At 37.7% G+C, this 10,392-nt stretch overlaps 1 protein-coding gene and 1 pseudogene across 1 annotated transcript; one reads left to right on the forward strand and one right to left on the reverse strand.

Moving 5' to 3' along the window:
* On the forward strand, positions 2,061-6,449 carry LOC104780285 (nicalin-1). The gene is made up of 14 exons (XM_010504784.2): positions 2,061-2,457; positions 2,557-2,717; positions 2,808-2,911; positions 3,174-3,240; positions 3,703-3,795; positions 3,872-4,036; positions 4,150-4,290; positions 4,366-4,443; positions 4,887-4,999; positions 5,131-5,191; positions 5,343-5,510; positions 5,621-5,722; positions 5,900-5,989; positions 6,078-6,449. Exons 1-14 carry the CDS (start codon positions 2,166-2,168, stop codon positions 6,138-6,140), a joined length of 1,698 nt encoding a protein of 565 aa, XP_010503086.1. The 5' UTR covers positions 2,061-2,165; the 3' UTR covers positions 6,141-6,449.
* The window catches only part of LOC104780286, a 10,619-nt pseudogene continuing 7,686 nt past the window's right edge, over positions 7,460-10,392 (reverse strand).

Below are 10,392 nucleotides of genomic sequence, written 5' to 3' on the forward strand. Positions count from 1 at the left end.
TAGCCTCTAACCGCAAAATCTGAGACTTCAAATAGCCTTCTCTACCTTGTGCTTCGTCCTTGTCACATGCGTCCCTTGAAGTCAGCTTTATCATCTCTCTGCTCTTCGGATCTAGATCCCCTCACCAAGCGTGTTGTTTGGTCGCAGTTGGACAAGAGCTCTGTGTTGACGCCGGAGCTGTGCAGACCTTGACAAGCCCCCAAGACCCAAACTATGTCCTTCAAAAATCTAGGTCTGTTCCAAGTCTTCAATTGCTTTCCCGTAGCATACCTTTGTGTCGATTTATTGCTTCAGTTGTCCAGAGACTGCAATTTGAACATAATCACTCATCGTTGATCTATGGTTGCAAAGTTTATTTGAGAACCATGTCATTAGAATTGCTTAGGGTCTCTACCTCTGACCACCAAAGACTGATGAGGACCGGCATTATGACCTCTTCTCTGTTGAGAAATTGTTACCGGTTCCTCTTACGTCTACTCTATTTATCTCATATGCGCCTTCAACTACCCCAATTGCTAATCTGCATTAGTTGTTCTGAGACAGGATGTCTCAGAAAGATCGGCATTATGATCTTCTCTTAAAGGAGAGAAGATTACCGAAGCCTTCCCACTCTCTCTACATATCCTCCTTGTGCCATGAATGTAGTCAAGTACAAATAAAAAAATATAGGATTTATGTTCTCCCTTCGGCAAAGTCTGAAGAATATCGGCATTATGACCATAGCTCATAGAAGTGTGGTTACCAAAACTTCCTCAAGAAAGCCATGCCCAACTTAAATCCTTCAACCACCCTCCTCCTTGCCAATGAACCGATCAAACCATTGTGTCTCTCGGCTATGGAAATCCTCTCAACGTCCCAATGTCATCTTCATACGGACCATCAACCACATCTCCATCTTGCCTGTGAATGTGGTGTCGATGCACCTTGAGCTTGATTGCGGTTTGATGTTTTGCTCAAACCTCCAACACCTCTTGGCTATGGCTGTCGACTTATCTATATTTTAGTTTGTTATTTATGTTTACTATCAAGCTTTATCATTGAAAACTCTTAAACTTTGTAGTCATGATTACTGTGTCTGATGAATGGAAGAAAGAAAGACTTGTTTGTTTAAAAAAAAAAAAAAAATCTAATTCAACAAAAGGTTTCCTCTCTCGATTGGAAAAAGAAGAATGGACATGATGATTTGATACTTAACTCTTGTCATTCTCCATCAATGCTCATCAAAATCAATAATCTCCTTATTTTTTCCCTACTTTTACGTAAGTCATCCAGTCATATCGCTAGTATTTTTGATCTTCTGATTATGGATGTTTGCAAATTAGAAGAAGTACAGTTGTATCTTGGAAATCTTGCTACTTTAAAACCACACACAATACGACGAGGCGTTGGAAGATTTAAGGAAAATATCCAACGTTTCATCTTTGTTATTTTTATTCACTTATTCACAAAAATTTGAAGCAAATAGATAAAAAAAAAAAAAAATGATAGTAGATATAAAGATAATAGTAGATAAATCTCATTCTAAATCCAAAGTAGAAGATCGTCCATAATAAAATTTCAACATTTGCAAAAGAGCCAATGCGAACCTTCATTTCCTATTTAAACAAATTTTGTGTTTTTTACGTCACCATATTGTCTAGTGCTTGTGCTTGCAACGATGATTCCATCTTACCCCAAACCCCGTCATTCCGATAAAACATCTTCACCAAAATATCATATCCACTGGAAAAGAATTGAAATGACCAAGTTCCAACTTCCAACCACTGTTTGAGATGTGTTACCAAAAAGAGTTGGAAACAATCTTCTCTTTTCGTTCTACTGCTCCGTACCCTGGTTCGAATCTAAGAAGAGCTAGGGTATTGAACTTGACATTTTTCAGCCCCTTTTCAAAGAAAACAATCATGTGTTGTTGTTCACATCCCCACTTGACTCAGATCGTGCATAGAACGTTTCTCATCGAACCATTGTATTTCTTTTTCTTTTTTTTTACACTAGAAAAAAAAAACCCCAAGAAGTCAAATAACGATAAACTAGTGGTGAGACTACTAAAAGACTCTCTAAAAACTCATAAAACTAAAAAAGAAAAAAAAAACTCAGCTACGGATCAAATCCGAGATCTCTTCTTCTTCCACTTTTGTTGCACAAAACCCTAGATCCACACAACAATGGCGGATGAGAAGAAATCGAAGCAGAGACATCGAGTCATGGTTCTCGAATCCATGTATCCCGTCGTCGCGCTTATGCTTATACTCGTAGCTTGTGTCGAGCTTTGCGATGCCGCTACTGTTGTCGATGTTTATCGTCTGATTCAGTACGATATCTCCGGTGTGCCGTTCGGTTCTCGTTTCTCATCTCTTAATCATCATGCTGCTTCTCTTAGCTTCCAGCGCGGCGCCGATCTATCTCGTTCTGTACTTATACTTCCTCTCCGTGAGCTTGATATTGGTTTTGTTCAAGGTTCGATTTGGATTTTTTTTTTGTGGATTGAGTTGCTCAAATCGGACTTTGATTTCGTTTGGTTAAGGCTTTTTAGATTTGTTTACATAAACGTTGCAGATTACATCTCGCAAAAGCAGTCGCTTGGTGGATTGTTGATTTTGCTTCCTCAGACGTTTAGGCCAGGGAACGTTGGTGGTGGAAGTCAAAGCTCTGAGAATGATGGGTTTAGGAACTTGTTAGCTCAACTTGAGAAGTTACTCGTACATGGAAACATACCTGTGAGTGTTGTTTTGTTTTATATGTGTTAGTTTAGTTGAACAGTACCTTGCATAGCTCTAATGGTTGTAACCAACTGTTTACTCTTACAGTTTCCTGTGTACTTCGCATTTGAGAATGAAGACACTGATGCTATGTTGGCTGATGTAAAGAAGAACGATGCACTTGGTCAGCAAGCTACTGCGACTACAGGCGGGTTAGTTGTTAATGATTATCCGGATTTTTTCAATGAGATGTTGTAGTGATATTTCCATCTAGCAAACTGTTCTGTTGCTATCTAAGTATTTCAATGACGATGTGGGACTTCAAGATTGGGGAGGCTACGTATTAAATGCTTAGTCTACTAGCACATTTTTTTTTTCTGTATAGGTAGATGCTTAAGCTTTATTGAACTGTGTATCAATATTTGATTTATTTCAGAATGTATGTAAACTATCTATCTCTGTAACTATTTTCAGATATAAGCTTGTGATCTCTGTATCAGAGCCTAGGAAAATTGCATCTCCTACCATCACAAACATTCAGGTAATGCATTGAATTTAATAATTCCCGTAACTTCAATTATTAGGTAACTCGGTTTTGGGAACCTCAGCTGGCTATATTTATGATGAGTATAGTTGGCATGACACCCAGTAGATACTTAGGTTGTTAAACTCTAATGGTCTGGTTTGTGGTAGCATGAATTACTGCATCCTACAGTCCAATTTTCCTGCAATACATCATTTTTGCTTTTATCATCTCTATAGGAACAGTTTAAGCTCATCCATTTTCAGCAACAATGAATTTGGTGTGCACTTACCTCATGTTTAGTATCATTGAACCTAGGTTAAACGTTATTACTTCTTTATTTTTGATCTGCCTGCTCCTTCTTAGTTACTCATTGGATCTGGATATGTGCTCTCACGCCCTCTTTCTCTATCTCTCTTGTTCTGTTTTTTTTTTTGATGTGACATACACAAAGTCTGAGAGGATTTAGTTTGTCTGTAGGGATGGCTTCCAGGATCAAGAGCAGATGGAGATTCCAACCAGCTTCCAACAATTGCTGTAGTTGCATCCTATGATACCTTCGGAGCAGCTCCGGTATGTATTATGAGTAGTGGATCATCTTACTATTGTGGTAGTATTAAGTATGTACCTGACTAAGTTGTGCTTGTAGGCATTATCTGTTGGAAGTGACAGCAATGGGAGTGGGGTCGTGTCGCTTCTTGAAGTGGCTAGACTATTTTCCATTCTGTACTCAAATCCCAAGACAAGAGGAAGATACAATTTACTTTTTGCACTAACATCTGGAGGACCCTACAACTACGAAGGAACTCAAAAGGTAACTAGACTTTACTATCTTGATTCTAGTAAAACCATATCATTCCAGCATTTTTTATTTGGTGCATTTGCAATTTTGTTGTTATACTTTATTAAGAATCATATCTTATGCAGTGGCTGAAGAGCCTTGATCAGAGGATGCGTGAGAGCATTGATTATGCCATTTGCTTGAACAGTATTGGCTCTTGGGACAACGAACTATTGATCCATGTGTCAAAGCCTCCAGATAACGCCTATATAAAACAAATTTTTGAGGTAAAAACAGTGCATGAATTTTTGCAGTGACTAGCTATTACGATGGTTCACTGGTTAATGGATGCATTTCTGCAGGGCTTCTCTAATGTGGCAGAAGACTTGGGTTTTCAAGTTGCTCTAAAGCACAAGAAGATTAATATCTCTAATTCACGAGTGAGTCGATATTCCACGTTTTAAATTGATGCAAATGTCGAGAGTAGTTCTTAGTTTTGCATGCTCTTTTTCGTCTTGATCCCAGAAATCATAGGAGTCCAATTGATTGTTAGAACTGTGTTGAAATTTTGATAGTCGGAATTTCCCTCTCATGATTTGTAAATTATAATGTTATGCCTCATTAAAATTGTTAGCTCCAGTAAGTGGCACTGCTTTACATTTTCAAGTGCTAATTCTTTATAATAACATACCCTTTGCTGGTTGAACAAAAAAAACCTACCTTGTGCTTAGTTAATTGATATTATTTTCGCTTCCTTTAATTATCTTCTCATGCAGGGTTATTTGAGATGTTTTGACTATGCTATGTTCTTCGTCCGTCAATTGATTTTGCTGTTCATCACAATAGACCCTTTCTGATTGAATTGTGCTGCTGAATTATGTAGGTTGCTTGGGAGCATGAACAGTTTTCAAGACTCAGAGTAACTGCGGCCACTTTATCTGAACTTTCAACTCCACCTGAGTTACTGGAAAATACTGGAAGTCTGTCTGACACAAGGTAGCACTTGCAAAACAAATCATCTGGTTTATGCATTCTAACGACCTATCTCGGTGTATACTTTTTTTTGTTCTATCCATCAAGTATTTTCATTATCCTTCAGACTAAATATGACGATGCTCTTTCTGCAGGCAATTGGTGAATGAAGATGCTATCATTAAGGGTGTCAAGTTGGTGGCTGAAAGCCTTGCGGTAAACCAACCACTCATCTTAAGGGCTTACTTCTTGTTCTGTCGTTTATTTGGTTGGACGAGAAAATGTCATACAAGTACATGGAACGTTGCAATTTGTATTCTTGTTATTTATCCTGATAATTGACTTTAATATTTATTGACTCCTGCAGAAGCATATCTATGGTCACCAAGGAAAAGACATTAAGATTTTTGCTGATGACAGTAGTTTGGCTGTAAATCCCTTCTATGTGAGATCATGGTTGGATCTTTTGTCACAAACCCCTCGGGTGGCACCGTTTCTCTCAAAGAACGATCCATTAATCATGGCTCTGAAGAAGGTATATCATCTATTTCTCACCATGTTATGTCATGGCTTCTCTTGACCACATCCTATCTGGCAATTGTATATGATTTTCTGGTGTTAACTACGTGTTATACCTCTTGGCAGGAACTTGAGGATTATACAGCTGAAGTGAGTGTTCAACATGAATCTTTAGACGGAAGTTTCACCTTTTACGACTCAACAAAGGCTAGCCTTAACATATACCAGGTACTTTTAATATTAAATAAGATTAGCTTTGGTCTTGTGATAAAGAGGGCCTCTCTCATTATGTGAGAAACTCACAAAATCCAAATCAAATAACATATGATCAAAGGCTTAACTCAAATGCAATTTCCTCGGAGGTTTTCTTTTCGTTGAACCACAATTTGATGTTGGTATCTGTAGGTGGCGAGTGTAACATTCGACTTGCTCTTGCTTCTGGTGTTAGGATCATACTTGATAGTGCTTTTCAGTTTCCTTGTCATCACAACTCGGGTAATTATAAAAAGCTCGTTTATCTCTACTACGGCTGTGTTAACTATAAAAGCAAATTTAACAGGGGTTTTGTTTAAAATGGTGACAGGGTTTGGATGACTTGATAAGCTTATTTCGCCGGCCACCTTCCCGGAAAGTGAAAATGGCATAATTTTTATTTTCTTCCTTGCCGGTAACTTAATATTCTTCTCATCCCTTTTTATGGCGATTCGCTCTCAAGGTTTGTTTCGTGAGTCGTTAGAATTCAAATCATGAAGAATTCGCAAGAGAAGCAGGCAGAAAGAAAGATGAGTGTTGGAATGAGTTTTTGGCCTCCCTTCGACTTTTTTTGTTTGGTTGTAATGCCTCTCTTTATCAGCGATTGGCTTCTTATTATTTTGCATGGGCGGCAAAGAAAATAAGATCTAAACGTTGTAGTTTTCCTTCTTTGGTTTAAATTAGTATTTTTCATTGCCTCGTACTAGTTAGTGCACGCAAAAGTCAAAAACAAAAGCCAATGCAACTCACCATGAGTCATAATTAGTACAGTTACGAATGTTCTAATATTTAAGAAAGTGGTTAGATCGAAAGTCAGATTTTCTTGTAACACAACAAAGGTTGAAATGAAAAGTGCAATACAAATGCTGAATTGAGCATGGGAGGAAGAGACATAAATGAGCTAAGAATTCACAATGATTCTCTCCAGAGATTGACCTCTTCATCTTATAGGTTTGATGGGGACTGATCTCTTCCTCGTATCGTATATGATCGTCAGGTTGAGATGTCTCCGACATCTTCTCTCACACGTGCCGGTTGTTTTCACCTTCAATGTTTGATCATCAGAACTGTCGAGACGTCTTCGAGATCTTCTCATAAAAAATACAGGATATATCCGAGATGTTTCCGAGATCTTTTCCTCGTATAGGAACTGTCCAGCTCAGAAAATACCGAATGGTGATCCCGCATTTGTCAGGATGACAAAATGGACAAGCTTTGTTCGACTGAGATTGAAGACGAAATGGCTGAGCTTTCAAGAGTAACAAACTATTTAAAAAAAAAAAAAAAAAAAGGACTTTTTGTTGGGGTGCAGTGCGAAGCCTGGTGTACCAGCAACTGTTGTCAATAGGGCTACTGGATAAGTAAGACCGAGAAGAATTAAGTCGTACCATAAGCGACTAGGGTGGTCAGTTTAAATGCTAATGGTTAGACTTAGTAGATACGCTGAAAATAATCTGCTCTATTTTGGAAACAATTTCATTTGCTGCTTAGACACGTTTTAATGAGCTTTTCCAGTTTTGTTTTTATAAACAATTCGCTTTGAACCCAACCTGGTAACGAACAGAAAATCCTATTGAACTTCCAATTTTTCATTCACCATCTAAAACTTTTTAATGAACAATTAATATATCAACTTAGGAAAGAGTAATTTGACTGGAGTTGAAAGCAACAGAACAAATTGCAAAGAAAAAAAAGCAGACAACACAAGAGGGATTAGATCCGGAAAAGACTGTCGTAAATATTGGAAAAAATTATTCTCTCAAGTAGCACTACAAAAAAGACTGTTGTATAGATATTAAGGCAGAAGAATATATCTAGCTCTCTCTCTCTCTCTGTTCTCTCTCTCTCTTTCTATCTTCCACTGAATATAGAACTTCTCAAGCACACAAGAACTTAGAAGAATAATTATAAAGTTTCCAGCCGAAAAGTATGTACAAAGGAAGAAGATTGTCTTTCCTTTTTCTTTTGTTCTTCTAAATCTAAGATTCCAAAGGCACCGAAACAGAGGAGACTAGAGAGACCTCTCAGTTCAGTTTGTGTTGGATTTGACGGTGAACTGAAACGAGAAAATCAACGTACGAGGGTCCACCCGATCCCCTGTCCTCTACCATATACGATTGGAACAACATATTTCCTGAGAGAAACAAGAGTGCAAGACTGATTAATCTCTGCTATCCGAAAAAATGTGCAAGGATCATTGAATTTATAAGTTAGCTATGCTAAGAGTTAACTCACCTGCTGGATCTCCTTTCTTGCACAATTTAATGCTGCAGAGGGAGAGAACACAAATAGAGTTAAAGGTTAGAACGGTACTCACTCCAGGAGAATAAACAAGATAGTGAGACTTTTAAGGTACCGTAGGTAAGAACTTCTTTGTCCCCTTATTTCATTCACCACCTCATTGAACTTCTTTGATAGCGGATTATCATACTGTTGCAGCACATACTGCGAAGAAAACATAGTAACATGTTAAGCAGGTTTCACCAAATTAAGAAAAGTGTTTCATCTTTCATATTCTTAAAGATGTGATAGTAAAAGTATGTTGAAACAATCATTTTGGAGCGTTAAACATGGGATGAACAAGCAATTCATGATCTATTAGTGCAGTATCAACAATTAGGTAACAGCCAGATCCTACAGATATACCATGTGCTAAGATGGTGTTTAGTTTACCTGACTTGGAATGTCAGCAGCTGACCGAACATCAAAGAGCTTCTGTAGGATATCTGAATTTACTGATTCCCCAATATATACCAAACCATCTTCACCGTTCTCAAGGAAAAATACTCCCTCATCGCTAAGGTTTTCACTTTGTAATGGGATGGGAGAAGGAACCACATTTTCTTCATTATCCTGATATATTAAGAACAATCATCAAAATTTTTGAAATAGAGAAAATTAAGGAACAACATTACCGGAGCTAAAAGTTTATCTTCATACCTTTGCATCTAAGTCATGAACAGCAATCATCCTTGGATAGACTAGGGGGATAGCCAAAGGAGTAGACAATGAAGACACATGGTTTATCCAAAATGATCGGTCATCAATTCTACCGTCCGCTCTTAACCCCACACCTTTTGTTAAAGCTGGAAAGGATAAAAAGTGAGATAACAAGTTGCATTGAAAAATGGACAAAACAAGATACAAAGCAAGAATAGTATCCGTAAATCACAGAACAGGATTAAATACATCCTAATAAAATGTAATAAAACAGACAATTACATTTTAATGAAAAATTGCTCTCGCATATGACAAGTATCAATGTCTCAAAAGCCACATGAAAAGCAGCAAAGTTGGCAGTGAGGGAGGACAGCCGTACCTAAAAGCTTTTAATGCATGCACAAATTTCTCTATTTGTATATTTAATATCCCAAATAATTCTAAGGCAAGAATCAGCTTTTGATTCAAAACAAGGCATAGAAGATGTCTTGCACAATGGGCAAACCAACCTAAAAAAGGTGTAATTTTTTTTGTTTCAAATGGTTTGCAAGTGACAAGGAAATACCGAGAGTATATAGTGGCAAAAGCTTGAGTGCTTCAGGAAGAATAAGTTGTCCGGTTGATGTAACTGTAGCGCAGAATTTACGATAGGAATGTAGTATGGTGATGCAACTATTAGTTGCTTGCTCTTTTACCAACGGAAGTGCCTTGGAAGGAATATCATTAGCCGCTACAAAACAACATATGTAAATTATATATTACCCTGAATGGGTTTTTGTGTTAATATCATTACATGGCTAGCAGTAGAATACGAGCCAAAATAAAGACACCTACCTTGTTTCAGCATACAAGCAAATTGGGAATCTAGGTCAGCTGAGCGGAACAAGTTACTGAGCATGTTTGTACAAGGGAGTGATAAGTTAAGAACCCTAATTCTTCTTTCTCCAGATATGGTGGTATACAGAAGGGCACACTGAAAACCAAAGAAAAATCATAAAAAGAGCGTAAACACTTCGTAAAATGATACAATTTACCAACATTTCGGCAAAGTAAGATCTTGCAAAAACTATTTTTAATGGCTAATTGACATGAGTACAAAGTAAACCTGAAAACCGCATTCAGCTCCATCTTGTAGTTTGTCATCATGCTTTAATGTCACCATTACAGCTTTGTCACAGTCAATCTGCATGGCACACATGTCTCGTCAGAAAAAGAGACAAATTTATACCAAAGTGCTTCTCTTGCAAAAAAAACACGTGTTTCCCTCTTGACTAGTATTATAACTTTTTAGGTAAAAAAAGCAACATGAAAATTCCGTAGTCCCAAAACCACAAAAGAGAAATATTCAATTTTTGTACTGGCACAAAAAAAAGACAAGTAATCGTAAATTTGAAGGAGGATGCACCCACCGCAGGTAGATCAATGTCAGTTGGTATGCGTTTACAGAAGTTCCCTGAGTAATCTTGCACTTGAATACCCTTCAATAATCAAGAGGGTATTCATCAATATACCGTCAAGCTAAATTTTGACTTAGACAGAGCTCTCTGCCACAAAACATTACCTGACTGGATCTGACTCGCATGACAGCCTCAAAACCTTGTGGCCTCGTAATATTCCATCTAAGATCGTTGTATAACTTGGGGGGGTCTGAAAGAGCTGAGAAAGGGTAATAGCAATAAACCTGGAAACAATTATAATGGAAAGTA

The sequence above is a fragment of the Camelina sativa genome, chromosome 4 (genome assembly GCF_000633955.1).
Source record: "Camelina sativa cultivar DH55 chromosome 4, Cs, whole genome shotgun sequence".
In the NCBI taxonomy this organism is placed as follows: Eukaryota; Viridiplantae; Streptophyta; class Magnoliopsida; order Brassicales; family Brassicaceae; genus Camelina; species Camelina sativa.

Coding starts and splice junctions, on each gene's coding strand:
- LOC104780285 (XM_010504784.2), top strand. CDS start 2,166: ATGGCGGATGAGAAGAAATCGAAGCAGAGACATCGAGTCATGGTTCTC. Junction 2,458..2,556: donor TGATATTGGTTTTGTTCAAG/GTTCGATTTGGA, acceptor TAAACGTTGCAG/ATTACATCTCGCAAAAGCAG. Junction 3,241..3,702: donor CTACCATCACAAACATTCAG/GTAATGCATTGA, acceptor GTTTGTCTGTAG/GGATGGCTTCCAGGATCAAG.